General features: G+C 41.3%; 1 protein-coding gene across 1 annotated transcript; it reads right to left on the bottom strand.

The window, feature by feature from the left end:
• Nucleotides 1–1,017: 1,017 nt before the first annotated feature.
• NDP (norrin cystine knot growth factor NDP) lies at nt 1,018–15,314 on the bottom strand. Its single transcript, XM_088530634.1, has 3 exons — nt 15,282–15,314; nt 8,960–9,311; nt 1,018–1,970 (listed from the first exon to the last, which is right to left on the bottom strand). Exons 2-3 carry the CDS (start codon nt 9,131–9,133, stop codon nt 1,743–1,745), a joined length of 402 nt encoding a protein of 133 aa, XP_088386760.1. The 5' UTR covers nt 9,134–9,311; nt 15,282–15,314; the 3' UTR covers nt 1,018–1,742.
• Between the last annotated feature and the right edge of the window lie 1,569 nt (nt 15,315–16,883).

Here is a 16,883-nt window from a genome sequence, read left to right as displayed (position 1 = left end):
TCCAGCCCATCCTACAGAATGACTGTGGGATTACACATGCTGGTGTCACTGAGGATTAGAAACTGTGCTGTGAATTCCTACCCAGCAAAGATGCTCCTAATGTCTGCATGACTTCTGTACAAAGAATGGCTTGTCCAGGTTTATATGAATGACCTATTGCAGACTGAATTAATTCACTACCATGTAAGGAGACAAGAACTGTAGTATGTTGTGTTACTTCCTTCTGGTCATAAAAGGCTGTGACCGAACCTCCCAAAACCATCATGTCTAGGAGAAGGGCCAGAGTTTCTACACCAATAGCATTCCACATCTTCAGATCCCTTGTTATTTTAAAAACTTTTCACAACTATCAGACATTGTAATTCATTCAGCTCATCGGGGTATTTCTTTCTGTAGGGGAAAGCTCATGGTCTGCCTTGTTCTCACAGGCTGCGCCACCCTGCAGGGCCCAGGCCCTTGTTCCTTTCTGACAGCCTGGTTCTGGGCCAGCTTCCTACCAAGGTGGTGTCTGGGCACACTCTAACCCTGTCACAACCTCCTATACCCTAGCGTTTACATAAAAATAACCTGGCCATTTGGTCCAGACAAGAGTTATGGCCATCCCAAGTTAGATGATAAGTAGACTGGGACCCCAGGTAGCAGCAAGTCATTAGGTTAAATCCAAACGTCACCTTTGCAATCCAGTAGATACTACTGTGATCCAAACCCTTCCTTAATCTTTCTATGGGAAAGCAAATATATCTGTTGATTTTCCTGGGTCTCAGATTCTTTATCTTTAAAAGGTAAAAATGATACTTAATAGGCTGAGAGCTATAAATGAGATAGGCTGAGATAAATGAGATAGGCTGAGATAAAAATAAGTGCTAGGTTTAATTATTATTTTGGTGGCTTTCGTTTTGTACATCTTCTACCCAAGTTAAGAAAATACTCCATTTAGTGTATGTCATTTTAATCTTGATTAGTTTCTAGTGTTTAAATAATAGCTTTTGTGACAGATGTAATGTGTCACATTTCCAGGCTTTTAAAGAGGAATAATGAGTCTTGTGACCTTTCACTTTTCAAAAGTCACTGAGCTAATGAACTGTGATAGAGTCCACCGCAAAGAGGCATTTCAGCTGGATAGGGCGAGGTAATCCCAGTGTTACATTACATATCCAGTTCACTTTCCAACGATTTATTTGTAAATTCTGCTAAACCACCATTAAAGTTTTTGAGTGCTTGGCTGATAGTAACACATAACCCTTACTGACAACACAGTTCATTTTGAAGCCCAATATTACTAAGAAAGTGAGAATAAATTGGTAGGTTAAGAGGTCATATGTGGGAACCAGTGTCCATCCTTTGTCCAAATGCCAACTTCCAGAGTGCAGTGCTGTCATCCAGCTGATCTTCTTCTCTTTTTCCTGGCTGGCCTGGGCCTTAAAGTAAAACCACCTCTCTGTAGTCAGAGCTGAGCCTGAAAAAAAAAAGAAACTCACAAAAATATCCTTTCAGAAAAAAAGAAAGATTTCTTAAAACCAAGTCCTCCTGCTTTTGCCTTTGTCACAGACAGCACTTCCGTACCGGCACCATCCAGAGCCCCAGGACATTTTACGCTCCAGCACTTAAATGCAATCCAGCTTGATTAGTCCTGCCCTTCCTGTTATCATATGCTGGAATCGTTGCCCTCACCTAGGGTACTTCTTGGGACTCTTCTCTGACAGCAGCATCCCTGTCCTTCCACTGCCATGGCACGTGTGTCCCTAGGAGTTGCACTCTTCACAGTGGCAAGAAAGGATGTAGCGATAAGTAGCAGTGAGCCTCATGCCACCTGAGCAACGCAACCGCATTGCTTTCAGCTTGGAGGTCTGGGGTCGGCAGCAGTGGCACGTGGAACGGAAAGGCTGCTTCAGGACCGTGCTGAAAGAAACCATCGGCTCCGAGCGCGATGTCTGGCTGCAGCGTCCTTCACAGCGGGCCAGCAGCACCATCTACAAATGAGCAGAGACACGTTAGGTAATGCACCGCCCTGGCTGTGAGAGCGCGCCTAACTCCATATGTAGCTCCTTCCAGCCTGCCTGGTCTTACTTCACTTCAGGCATCTCCCTGCCACAGTGGCAGTACCCAGCTCCACATGGTAGACTGGCCTCAGACACAGGTCTGGGAGAATTCAGAGGCAATATGGACTGACAGGAGGCAAGAAGGGGACTCCTCCTGGAATTGCAGACATCTTGATAAGGAGTGTGGGACCTGCTTTTCTGAAAGCTGACACTGAGGCTCAAGGCAATGGCAGCTCTGTTTTCTAGACACGGTGACTGCGACTGTGACTTGCTGACCCCAGCCAGATACAGGGCAGTCAAGTCCTTAAATCATCAGCCAGACTGATACTTCTGTTGGATGTTCTCCAATATATGTATATATAGTAATAACTAGCTGAACTGCTCCTCGGGGCCAGTGAATTCCTGAAATGCTTAAATATGTGAACATACTAAGTAGAAATACAAAGAAAATGCTCAGCTTATTGCTTCTAAAGAAGTAAGTTTCCAGCTCCTTCTTTTGCAAATATCACCTTGAATACTTATTTGTAATTATGTATAATTAAGTCTGTATAAAACGTGCCATGCGTAGCATAAAGCAGTGAAAATATAAATCAGTAAGAACTTCTTGGCAAATATGGAAGTTCACCAGTGAGATTTTACAAATATAACACATGCTGTGTCTTTCTTCTCCTCCTGAGTTCACCCAATGAGCTGTGACTGGAATAAAATAACTTACACAACAGGAAGAACTAAGGAAATTTCATGGGGTATAATTTGCTTCCCTTCCTAACAATCTCATATTGAGCAGTGGCGATGGCTAATGTTTCCTCATCTCTATGTAAAACATGCAAAGGAAACTCATCAGAGGAGGTGTTTAGAAACACCTCTTAAGACTTCTAGAGATGAGTGTTTAGGAGTCTTAGACAAACTGCTGTACATCTTAATGGAGAATGAAATATTGGCTAATCTAGATCAGCCAATTTTGTTTAACCAACACAAATTCTAAATTCAACTTATTGTATCATACAAACGAAGTAAAAATATCACTGAAGTGAGAAAGCAGAGAATAAAAATGTGGTAGCTCTGATCCTGTAGCCAAGGAGTAAAATTACATTTTAAATGTCTTGCACACATGTCTTAGGGTCAATGACAGCAAATATTTTGCAATGTTAAACACTTCTGAGATCCATTCACTACACACACTTAACTGGCTAAAAATCACCACGTCTTGCAGCTTATTAGGCCAAATGTTTAATTTTCAGAAGCACTCTTCATTAGGCAGAATCATGAGAGAGAAAGAGAGAATAGTCTTGGTATCAAGTAGAAAATATCAGCATTGCCTATGTCCTTGGCAAAGGTACTGATTGCCCATAAAGAACAGTACTTTGTGCAGTGTTTAAAAATGACTCATTCAAGTCATGTATGCTAAATGGATTGCTTTGAATTGTGTTAGAATATTAGCAAATACACTTGCATTTAACATTAAGCACAAGGAAGATGTCTTCATGAGTTAATCATCACGGTTTGGTACCATCTTCTTCCTCAGTTAAAGAGATGAACTCTTGTGGATCTTCAGTAAATTTGTCATCCTTCATGACTCATAGCATAAATTTATTGTCACTTTTCTGTGATGCTGCCTATTCATAAGCAAACTTGCTACTGTGTTAGGTTAGTAGTAAAATGGTGAGAAGGAAATTTCAGTCTGCTGTTCAGTCACACCCCAGCTTTTCAAGCAACAGCTATGTCAATCTACTTAATATCAGCATAGTAGATATATATGCATACAGTAACTTAATATATACAAGAACACTGGAAGTTGTGATTATTTCAGTTACTAACACCCAATTCCTAAGAGAGAAAGAGGCACTTACATTCCCTGCATAAACAAAACCCTTTTCTCATAGTGGTAAACAGGAAGCTGATGAAGACTTACATCAGTATCTAACTCTGCATGTATAGAAAATGAAAGATTTTCTTTCTGTGTGTATAGAAAATGAAAGGGAGTTTAGTACATTTAAAACAATTAGTTCCGTTCACCACATCTTGTTGGCTTTCATTAGACCCCTGCTTTGATGTGTTCACCAAACTCTTACTACTGTGTTTCAAAGACTATTCCCAAGTGCTTGGCTGGAGAGGAGGATAAAGAAAAATCAAGTAGCAGCCTACAACACCTCAAAGGGGCTCACAGAAGCAGGGGAGCCAAACTCCACTTAGCAGTGACAGATGCTAGAACAAGAGCAGCAACCACAAGTTGCCATTTGGGGAGTGCAGAAAACCTCCAGAAGTCCCTTCCAAACAATAGTTTGCTGATTCTGTGATTTCAGCCCAACAAGACATCACACATTGCTGATGAAGGTAATATGTAGTGGTTGATGATTCTGGAACATTCTAGTACTCTAATCGTAAGACCCTTTGATGCCACACATCTACTCCTGTGTTTGCAGATACTATCAACCTCTCCGTTCACCCTTCAGAAAACAAGGAGCATGACTGAGCGCTGCAGAAGAGTTGCAGAAGTATAATTAGAAGGCAAAATTATCTGATGTTTCTATATCTATGCATCACAATGGATTTCTTACTAACAGCAAGCTTTCTTCTGCAAAAATAGTCAATATTTTTTCAATATGCCACTGAGATTATAATTGCATGGTAAGCCTTGTCTTTAAAAATGGATTTCATTCTGTGAGGACCCTAATTATCTCAAATTGTGCTGGCTACTTAGTTTTTCATAAGAGGATAGCGAGTATTAATCTCATGTAAAATTACCGGGAGCGTTGGTTTTATGCCCTATTTTTCAATTAGAGTGTAAATTTTTACATGTGGCATTGCACCATGGGTAGCATGTCAATCCTGAGGATTAAAAATATTTGCACTTCCTATTTTGATGGCTTTCTAAACTTCTGGACTAACCTGAAGTCCTCAGCATAGCTTAACTCATAAATCCAGAACACCGCCAGCAGATTCTGGCAGGTGTGCAAATGAGCTGGAAATAGCATGTACTTTGAAAGCTTTGCTTTGCCATTTAATCAATCGCACCAGCTGTTTATTGCATCGTATACTATAGCGGAATAGAGATTATCGCCTAAATAATTAGTAATGATATGATGGCATAGCACAGTAATACAGTAAGTGTATATATAGTAAAAATGTGTGGGCATTTTATAACCTGATATCTATGCCTCTTTGCTCCCCTCCTCCCCCAGGCATATAAGCCTGTGCATGTCACCTTGTGATGCTATTCCCGGAAGTACAGTACAATGCCGTGTGGGAACAGTGGGGAATTCCTGCTCCCCACTGCAGCGGTGTTTGGCCAGCTAAGAAAATACATGTTCTTATTGGAACACAGAAGTCTCTGAATAGGTATCTGAATGGCCAGGAAAGACAGTATTTCTTATAACATCTTAGACTTAGAAAACTTTTGACTCTAATCACTCAAGCCACAGTCTGGAAATTTAGAAGTGATGAGCTGGTTTGTTATTATTATTGTTTATCGCTCTCTTTCTTGCACTCATTAGCAACTGGCTGATGTGCTGAAATAAAGGAGAAGAGATTTCCACAGAGTTTTCATGGCCTGGCTGCAAGCAGGAATTATGGAAAATCTCATGAGATAGCCCCATTCCTTATTAGTATCTTCAAAATATTCACTAACTCTCTCCATATAGTAAGTGTCTCCCTGTATTCTTTACTCCTAGGCTGTCCATTGTAGAATTCTTCTGGCACATCTGGAGGAAATACTTGTGACAACCAACACTGTAATCTGGGAGGCTCTGAACGCAGAGGCAAGGCGACCCAGCACATTGAACACCAGCAGGCCTCTGTGGCAGAGGTCAGGCAGGATCCAGCAGTGGTCAGGGAAGACACTACCTTACGAGCCGACACAAATACTTCCTTTAAGTCAACGGAGAATACTTTTTTCAGGAACAAATTATCCACTTTCTTCCCTCCTTCATGTCTCTTTTACACACTCAGTTACTATAATGGAGTACATTTCCAACGCCTTTTCATGTTTGGAAGCTGATTTCAACATCTGCTTGAGGTCACAAGCAAGAAGGATTTGATTGTAAGAAACCTTGTTCCCAAGGGGGTACAATTGGCAGTCTCCACAGAGAAGTACGGTGGGTATAATCCTTTTTTAACCAAGATGGATGGCAAATATAATATGGCTTAAAATTTTTGAAGCCACTTTTAATTTCTGTAATTCTATGCTGCACTAAGAGGGGAAAATACAGAGTGAAAAAGGATGGCTTTGTAGAACAAATGCATCATACCAAAAAAGGGCAAAGCCTCTGCTTCACATAAATTATCAGTCCTAGCTCCACAAGGGAAACTCAGTGGAAACAAGAGGTAGCACAGCTTCCACAGCTAATCCAACAAACCCTTCTCTTTTTTGATTTGTTTATGTTTTATCATAGTATATTTAGGAACGGACACTGTGGATAATTTTCGTTAGCAAGTGTAATACTGATCTGCATTTATATGCTAAATCCAGCAGATGATTCAGATCCCGGAGATCTTTTTTTAAAAAAAAGGCTTGGTTTAACAAACAGAATTTTTCTAGGATATGTCAAAACTATTTGATGCTGTACAGAAACTGTTTTTATTTTTCACTTCATGAGAAAGTCCATTTATTACTTATGAGAAAGTATCTACTATTAAAAGAAAATCTTGAAGCTATTGTAGAATTTGAGAAGCCAAAAGATGTGATTTTTTTTTTGAACATCATTTCCACTAAATGCGTGATTTTTAAAATGTTATGGACACTTGTGCAGTTAATTTTCATGTCAGCAGTTTCATTTTCTCAGCGCTCTGTTTTGAAATAATCTGGTTTCCATTAGAAAACTCTCCTCGTGTTTATTTCCATCGGTTCCACTCCTAAAGGCCTGACTGCTTTTCTCCATCGTTGGGGATGCTAAGAAATTAAGTCGTTGGTGAATTTCCATCCCTCCTTCCTGGCAGGTGGGAGGGTGATGGCCTGCAGGAGAGGAGAGGCCTGGGCCTAGGAGCACCTCCACACTCCCAGGCTTGAATTGCCTTAGGAGCTGGGAACTGCTGTGCTGAAAGGCTTCTGCCTGAGGCAGCATGCCCAGAGCAGTGCATTTCTCACAGCCCTGATAAAGCTGCCATTTGGTACTCCTTTGCTCCTCTGGGTGCTGAGGGCAGAGGGGCAGCCTCCCCAAAGCTAGGGCTGCAAGGCTCTGCAGGGCCCAAACGGGGCCACTTGCCATTCTCAGGCCCACAAACAGGGCTCCTCCTGCCCTTGAGGAGGGCAGGGAGCAGAGACCAAAGGGCACTGCCCTTCCCAGCCGAACCTTCACAGTAGCAATGGTGTTTCCCTTGCAATAGGTGATCTGAACAGCATGGGGAGAGAAGGGCTGCTACCATCCACCTACAAATACAGAAAAATCACCTCCACCACCCCCACTTTTCACTACTTGTAGTCAAATCAATATTGCACAAAAACAGATGCATTTCTGCAATCGTGTATTTTAATGATGGATGTTTCCCAGATGGCAAAAAGGCCTAGTTCAGGCCAAAAGCAAGAACAAGGTCTCTCCCGAATTGCAGGTTATGTGTGCTTTTATTGTTTGAATTCAAAAGTAGTAGGGAAAAAGCCTCCCATCACACACCCTTGAGAACTGGGAGTGATTCTGCAAAGCCAGGAGGGCAGTACTGGTGTGAAACCCATGTAAGCAAGACCAGAATCTAACTTTTCCCTGTGTCCGTCATGCACAGCCACTGCAGGAACCATATTCCAGCAGCCATCCTGGCAGCACAAGGGAGCCCAGAGCACTGGCGGGTTATTATTTTCTGCTGAGGTTTCTCTCTATACTTTATTTTAAATTTCATATGCTACTAATGCCAGTCGTAGTACCTCATCCCTGCGCTGATCAAAGAATTCACTCTGTCCACAAAGGCATTTGTGCAGAGGAAGAAGGGTCTTTGCTGTCATCATCATACCTGTGTTAGCTGCATAGGCACCCTCTGCTCTCAAATGCTCCCTGACTCATTGATGCTGTTTTTGCTACTGGACAAACTGCAGTCAGCCTCCCCGTCCTAAACCTCATCACACACCCACGGCCTGCAGCTCTCGAAATAATGCAGAGCTGGAAGAAGCGTTAGCCATTCACTCGTGTCTGCTTTTGTTAATCTAGGGAACTGTGTGAATAAGGCAATTCACCTTCCACAAGGCAGAAGGATGGTCAAAGCTGAGACTATGCATTTGAATACTCACTGGGTTAACTCAGTCAGAACAAATTAGGACAAGAAAAAAAGGGACCAGTAGAGATTTTCCCCATTGTTTGTCTGCATTCTTTTTCTCCACACAACGAAATCAGTGACTGTAGGCTACATATGCAGGCTACTAAGCCTTTTTGACAAATTTTTTTTCAAGCTTGAAATCTCAAATGAAAGGCAATTTTGTGTTTCCTTCTGCTCTAAGCCCCAAAGTAAACATCCCAAATGACATTCTGCATGAAAACAAAGATCTTGATACTAAACTGGAAAAAAAAAAGGCAACATTTCTCACATTATCCTAAGCATTTTACAGCTTCCTTCTTTAGCCCAGCACATAGCCAATGAAAAGCTTTAAATTTATGTACTCCAGCTTAAAGACTCACATGAAGGAATCAGCTGACTGGGATGATCTGAGGAAGCCCATCTCCTTGGTGCACAGCAGCCAAGAGTCAAACTTCTTTCTTTTAATCTTATAGTTTATTGCATGTTAGTTTTACATCACTGATCTCTGTCTCCTTTTGAAAAGGTGAAAAGACTCATGAGACTTTTTCTCTCCCCACGTTTCTGACCTATGCATCCAGATGTCTGTGTAACTATGGATTTGTATTTTGGTAGCAAGGATTTAGAGGTGATTAAATAACATGGCTTTTTTTCCAGGCTCTACTAATGGCAACATCCTCTTTACAGAAGATGAGAGGAGTCCTTACCTTTGAGCTACACTTGTACAGCGGGTGACTGATAGAGTCGACGTAGTGATGCCTCATACAGCGACTGGGGTCTGAGTCGATCATGAAGGCACTGTCTGTTTTACTGTCCGCATCTCCCATTATCGCCAGGAGAGAGAGCATGGAAATTGAAGCTGCGAGTACATGATTTCCCATCGTTGAACAACTTCTCAGTGATAACAGCAGAGGGAGATAGAGTATTAAAAAAACTCTAGATATTGAGATCCCATTCCTTTCCAGGATAGTGAAAAGTCAGGGTTAGTTCTCTTAACCGTCATTCTTCTTGAGTTAGAGTTTGTTGAGATTGTAATCCATCAAAGAATCTCCTGCATAGCTGGAATAAAAATAACGTAAATTACAATCCTGACCAAAAAGAACACTAGAGAAAAATAGACATAAATAATAATAAGGCTCATAGGATTTTTGCTAGCCAAAATACACTTTCTGAGTGAACATCATTCGCACAGCAGGTACAGTATATGGAATTAGGAAGGAGAGGTCAAGGCCTTGTTGGTTTAACCACTGTTCTATCATTTTACTAAGGAGAACATTTTAACACTTCATACTATAGGCATTGTAATACCAGTATTTTAATTTGATGATGTGCCTAATGGATTCCCATTAAACTGGTGATTTGTAACAGATCAAAGATTCTGCAAACTGTAAGAACTGTATATTCTCTCCAAAATGTTGGCAGGCACATTCATTGGGACATAGGTCGACCACTTCCTCTATTAAGGGTGGGGATTTCTGACCTAGGTAACAGATGGGGATGATAGAGGTAGTTGATCCTGGTTTTCTAGGGACGGCATGTCCGTCTTGCCCCACCACGGTGCTGGAGGGATGAGGTGTGGGCTCAGGGCGTTGGGACAAGAGGCCAAGCCAAGTCGCACAAACACCTTAGACTCTCAGAAAAATCACTCAACACCTACTGGTACTGTGCCGCATAGGGCTCTTACTCCCTTGCTTTCCTGAATAACAAATCTATACCCTAAAACTCGCTTACTCTTCACATCGCACTTCCTGAGTTTCCGTTTCTTTCCCATTAATTAAAGAGCAGGATCTGAAAAATACATTATATTCCATAGTATCTAAGTACACTGCACCTCTCAGTTGGGAAAACGTGCAGATGGAGTGCCAGAACTGCCAGTTAGTCATTTTGGATTTCTGGTGCACTTTCTGGAAGCCTGCAGACGTCCCCCAGCAAACAGACCCAAGGCCACCGTGGAGAGGCTCTGTGGAGCTCTGTGCTGACATGGAAAGGAGGACACTTCCCTGAGCTTCTTCATCCTACACCTGTTAGCTGTTCTTACAAGCTAACAGTCTGAAATGGATCATCTAATTTTGCTTTTACTACAAACAGCTTTAGCCTGAAAGACCTGTGAGCTACCCATCTAAATATAACCTCACAAAACAAAGAACAGTCGTAAGTAAAGCTAAAAGCAGGAGGTCTCTCAGAAGAAACAGATGATAAACTAAGTTTACAAGCCATGCAGAAATAGTCTCCCAGAGCGTCTTGCCTATTTAAAGAGATGATGTGTGTCTTTGCCTTATACAAGCCTCTTTCAAAAATGTTTCCTGATTTGCTGGCAATATTTTAGCACGACTGATACTCATCTCCAAAACAGCCTGAAATTACGAGGCCTCCCCACCAGAGAGCTTAATGATTTGTGGATTGCTTTGTAGCTTTCTCAAACACTTTTGTAAGATGAGTGCATAGCAGTGATAAACAGTTCCAGAGTTCATCCAAGCTGGGAGTCAGGAGTTGTCAGGCTGAAGTGACATACAAGGTTTCATGCTGGGAAGAAATGTAATTAGCGATGCTCTGTGTATCAGACATTTGGAGAAGCCTTTTTTGGGTTTAAAACTATTGTCCACATGCCTCAATAGAAAAACAGTGTGAATGTGTATTTAGGGGACAATATTTTTTTTAACTTGAGTCTGGGCTGTGACCTGGATATTTTTTAAATATTTAGGATCACAAATCCTTTTGTTTAGTCTCATGGATCTTAATAAATATTACTCTAAACCAGATAAGACAAAAATCTCAAATGCAAGAGACCTTGGCCTGAATCCTTCATAGGACAGAAATGCAAAGTTGCATTTCTTGAAGATGATGCCCAAGCATTAGTTAACAGAAGGAGCAATGCACTTTTTTTTCCTTCCATATTTTAACCTTTTGCCTACATTCTCATTCTTCTGTACAAAGAGGCTGACCAGAACACTCTGCTTGGCAAGGACTCTCTCCAGCATAGTTAACCAATATTACACACCCAGTAATTCCTTCTCCATCCAAATAAATGCACTCGATATGTCATGTTCTCATCTCATTTGACTTTATAGCTAAGCATCCCCATCTCCTATTCTATTTCTCCCAGTTTAATTTTTGTTTCTAATTCTTTGCATGGTTTTGACCAGATTGATTTAACCTAAATAGAGTGAGAGAAATGTGGAGTCCTGCTCAATTTTCAAAGGCATATCTTCCTGGTTTTTTTCAGCAAATAATTAGATAACACACATGAAAACACTTTGAAAAGTCTGGAAGGAAGCAGAAAAAGAAAAAAAAAAGAAAGCAGCCGTAACCTTATTTTGGATTAGCATAGCATAAAATCTGTACAAAAAAAAAAAAAAGTACAGCCTCATGATCTTTTCTAACAGTCCTGATACTTACACAACAAGAAAAGCAGTAAAATAAATGTAGTAGGCCTTGATAACAAAACTAAAGAAGAAAACAAGAATATGAGAACATATTTGCTAGCAAAAAGAGAGCACACAAAGGTAAATGTGGCTCACCTTTCATGAAAAAGTTGTATTGAATTGTTGATAGACGTATTGACAAAATGAATGTGTAGGTACTGGAAAGAGGAAAGCAGAAAACACTGGTCTTTGTAGGTTCTCGTTGTCTTCTGACATAGCTATGTGTGTGCATGTGCATTTTTCAAGTAAAGGTATACATATACCATATATAATTTAGCTGTTTTAAACAAAAGAGTCTTACAGGGTTGCTTAAATACTTTAAAATCAGTTTGGATTTGGAGCAGGAAGGATTTGTCCTTCTTAATCAGGATCAGATGTCTAAATATTTTCACTCAGGTTCATCATCATGATTAAGTATATTGACATGACATTTTCCATTTCCAGTTGATATATTACAATAGCATTTCATTTAAAATTAATATTTTTAAGCTTGTTTTCCTTCTGAAATACTATCTGAAATTATAAAATCCTAAATGATACAGGGTATCAGGAGTAATAGAATCCTTATGGTTGGTAAAGACCTTCAAGATCATCGAGTCCAACTATATCTGTTTATTTGTATACATCTGTACCTTCCAGTATATATTTGCACCTTCCAGGATCTCCTACTGACCAAAAGAAGAAACAAGCAAATCTGTAATTGATAACCACTGTAGCTGTATTTAGGATGACATTTTGTGTTCCAGCTGATTTGGAAAATACACTTCGTATTCTCAGGCTTAAAATTGACTAAAGGATATTTGGCCTAATGTTAGATGAAAATCACTACTTGCCATTGTTACAGAATTCACTGATATGGCTATTACATTATGATATTAACATATTTGTGATGCACTTTCCCTACAATTAAATTTCATGAATTTATATGAACACAACATGCATAAAGCTGTTCTATCTACCTGACTTGTAGAGAAGAACAGAAGAGATCTTAGAGAAAGACCCTATGAACATGTAATCAGCAGCTGTATTGCACTTTAATGTAAGGTCAGACTTAAGGTTATTTTTCCAATTTTGTATAATAATTAACTGTTTTGTAAATGCTGAAATAAAGCTTTCTTATCATACTCAATATTATTAGTTTAGATAGCGTTGGAAGTTAATGTCTTGCTTTGCTTTCAGGACAGAAGAGAAATTCCATCATCTGGAATTATTTAGCCAATGACTCTGTGAGAACGTAAACAGAAATTCCCTTTTGCTATGTATCTTGGAAAAAATAAAGACCCGAGGAATTCTCCTAAAGTCTATTGGATCTGCACAGCTTTTATGCTGGAAGATAGAAAGGGAACAATGGAAAAGCTCATTCATGGTGTACTTTTGTTTTGCTGTTTCCTGTCCACAAGCCCTAAAAATTAGGCATGCACGTATATTCAACTTGGCCTTCATTTCCTGTGTATTTTCCATGTTTGAGAGTCCTGCTTGATGATGATGGTGCAATTCAATTCACTCAATGTCTTTTATGTTTCAGAAGCTGCCAAAATCCAGTTGGAGCAGCAGCGTGTATATATAACTAAGCCTGGCCTTGCATGTTGTTCATATTTAGTAAACACAATTAGATCCTACCATGTGCTTCCTTCATTCTGAATTTGCTGTGTAAACAGAAAAGTTACAACACCACTCAGAGTTTCTCTGAACTCCAGCTGTAAAGAAAGTGTCGCTAACCTTATATACATGTATGTAATTGATCTTTATGAAAATAAAATTGACCAACTTCTGAATAACTTTATCATATCCCTAAAATTTTATGTCAGAAAGTTTATAATTTGGATGATTTTTACTCTCCTAAAATCTGGACCAGAATGCAAAATGTGTTGGTCAAAATACACTATCAGGTTATGTCACAGTTCATTCTGGCAGGATTAAACTCTACTTCAATGCAAAGGGCTACAAAAGTGGGCTGGGAGGCCAGGGAGACACTGGCAGTCCCAAGCCCCACAGCCATGGGCATGCCATACTGTCAGCTGCTGCCTCCTGGCCCACAGCAACCTTATCACTCTGGTCCCTGGATAACAAACCAGAGCTTTCAGGGACCTCAGGGAAGCACCATTTCAGCCCTGAAATGAGTTATCAAGGCCTCAGCTCTACAGTGGGTTGCAGGGTCCTGTGTGCAAAGCCACAGCTTGGCCACTGCTGCGAGAAGCCAGTGGCAGCAGGACTGTCCTTTCACTAGCACTGTCCTTCCAGCAGCTACATCCTGAAGACGGATATTATTCTTCGAGTGCACAGCCCTTGTTTTGCTCTAAGACTACGTGTCCAGTGGGAAGTTAAACTCCTATGGAGGGGCTGTCTGGCCCTGCAGCCGGGTGGCATGGAGTAGCCAGCTCCCAGGCAAGTAGCTGCTCTGCACAGCCCAATATGTCTTCCAGCACATGCATACTCCCACACCATGCTCGGGAGCGTCTTGGGAAGCACTAGGTGCTGTGGGACAAACTCACGTGAGTGGCCATCTGAGCAATTTAGCAGAGGAGATGACAGCAGAGGAGTGTAAGTTTGTAGGAACATTTCTTGGAAGAGACAACCTAAAACACTCTGCCTGATCCTGCTTTCACATAAATGGACTGAGAAACTTTATCAGCTCCAGTGGATATTTTAGTTCTGTAAATGAATGTGATCATCTTCCCATTTAGTTATTTTACCACAACCATTTCTGTTCCAGCAATGGTGTGGCCTCTTATATTTGCATTCAAAATCCATGCCCCACATGGCAGTCCCCTTTTGAAATACATGACGAAGCTGCTAAACATGAAGGTGGCAACCAGAAAGTAACAGGTGAAACTGACGAACTCAAGTTTGTTTATAAAATGTCTCCATGCACATTTCAAATGGACTACTTCCCCTCCCAAGACAGGGCGAATACCAAACTAAATATTTGAGTGTGATCCTTGCAGATCTAAAGCAGCGAAATGCTTCCCTGAGGTCTTGTTGTGCTAAATGAGCGTTTGCCCTGTTGACACACAGCTGTGCTGAAGCTAGTCCCCTTTGACATAAGGAAGAGTTTTATCAGCTATTACACGGGATGCGTCTGTATCCAGCCACAGGATCGTGGGCCAGCATGTGCCCGGTGAGTGCTGGGGGACCGGGCGGTGAGAGGCTGTTTTTGTTCTCACTGTGCTGTGCTGAGGGTGTGAAAGTAATTTGCATCCTGCTGTGGTCCCCCTGGGCAATTGACCCACCATGTAACATTGGATTGGGTCTGCCGGTGCTCCTCTTCCCTGCCCTGAAACCCACACTATTGCTCTCTGCCGCCTCATGTCATTGCAGCCCTTGCCATTGCTCACCAACCAGTCTGAAGGTGACCTGTCACCATCCCGAGGACAGCGCTCTGCCTGCCCATCTGTCTTTGGTCAGAGGAATTGCCCTGAGCAACCCCAGCAGTGGCCATAGTTGCTGTCATGGGATGGGGTGACCACACTCACATGAGTAAGCAGGCCCAAAGGGAAACCAGGGCATGAGCTTCTTCCACACTGACCCACCACATTGATTTTCACACCCAGAGCATGAAAGCAGTGCGAGGCTGCAAAGGGCAGGAAAAAAGGGGCAGGCAGCTCACTCCAGGCCAGATTTGGTGATAACTTCTGGGCAATGGGGGACGGGGGAAGAGAATAGGCAGACGAAAGGAAAAGGGACTTAAACGAAAGGGCTTAGGCCTCTGAGTGTCCACAGAAAAGAAGCCCATCTTCTAGCCCTACCAAGGTCTTACAGCTTGCCAGCTGACAACTGCAGAGTATTGCCCCTTAAAAACCAAGATGAGAAAATGGGCACAGCCTCTGAACAAAAAGAAATGTCAAACACGCTTTTGGTCATTCAGAGAAACTCATATGCATCATTTACTACTCTGAGGTTTTTCTAATGTTTTAATGTTTCAGGAGGTAAATATTTGAGCCTGCAAGAAGACTGAAAAAAAAAAAAACAGGAAGATATTGATATGCAAAACAAAACATAAGCAGCAATTGCAGCAAATGTGATACAAGTCTCCACTGCTGACTGCAAACTTGGGTGCAGGCATGGGACGAGCCTTGACTTTAACATGGTTGCTTATGTAAGATCATGAGTCTTACAAGACTGAGACCCACTGTGCAAAGTGGAACACATTAAACTGAACAGCCATTGAGCTGGCTGAGCTTCATTCTCCTTTTGAAGTTTTCAAGAATATTTCCTGCCCTTCAGGCAGCAAAAAGAATGGGGGGAGAGTTAATCATGTGATTCTACTATGATGTTGAAATAATAAACTGTAATAGGCGCTGCAAGCTGGCACTCTGCCAGCAGATGGGCACAGACAAAAATGGAGAAAAGGTTTTAATATGCTCAAAAATAATAACTATTGGTGGACAAAAAAGTGCTTATATTTTTATTCTTTACTTTTCCTAGTGCCAGGAAACTTTAAATAGATCCATTAGAGGCATGTGTAGTATCTTGCTGAGGTGTAACCAGGATCTGGTAGAGCTTTGTTAAGAACCCTCAAGCCACTGAATGGAGAGACGATGCAAACTTTGGAGTCTCTCTTTATTTTTGTGTTTTACTGAGTATCAGAGCAGTCCTAATTCGAATATGGGACAGGAATTGACAGAAATACTGTTTTGCTTTTTTTATCCAAATTCGCTGGATAACATCAACTCTCAGTGAAGAATCATATGCAGAGCTCAGTGTTTTAAGTAATGACGTTGACTCTCTCTCTCTGGCATTAAATCAACATGATAGCCACTAGGTAAAGTGCAAATATTCCCAGGCAAGCATTACCTTTAGGACTTGCTTCAGTAATTACCTCTACTTTAGTCTTATGACCCAACATAGGACAAAACGACTGTTGGCCAGATTGCAAGTTGCTGAGGAGTCTAGGGCATTAGAGCATGTGTCCTGTACCACCTACTGCAGTGCTTTACAAATAGGTGGGCATTTTTCATTCTTTGTCTCATATTAGGTTGCATGCCTTGCAGTTGGAGGTTGCTTTAATGCATTTCCTCGAGAACGCAAGTAGCTGTAGTTATCATTAGTTGTAGGACTAGGAATGAGCCTCTTACTCTTTAAGTATTAGGCAAAGACATCCCACCCACCAGTATCAGTGGAGAGTGCTACAGAGGTTGGTGAGAGCACATGACTTAAGGGGATGTTGCCTCTTTTCTGACCCTAGGGGTGAAATTCTCTCTTACTTTTT

Source organism: Tinamus guttatus, unplaced genomic scaffold (genome assembly GCF_059628265.1).
Source record: "Tinamus guttatus ecotype Peru unplaced genomic scaffold, ASM5962826v1 Tinamus_guttatus_pri_ptg000384l, whole genome shotgun sequence".
NCBI classification, from domain to species: domain Eukaryota; kingdom Metazoa; phylum Chordata; class Aves; order Tinamiformes; family Tinamidae; genus Tinamus; species Tinamus guttatus.
Note: the sequence above shows the minus strand (reverse complement) of the source record. Positions and strands in the feature narration are given on the sequence as shown.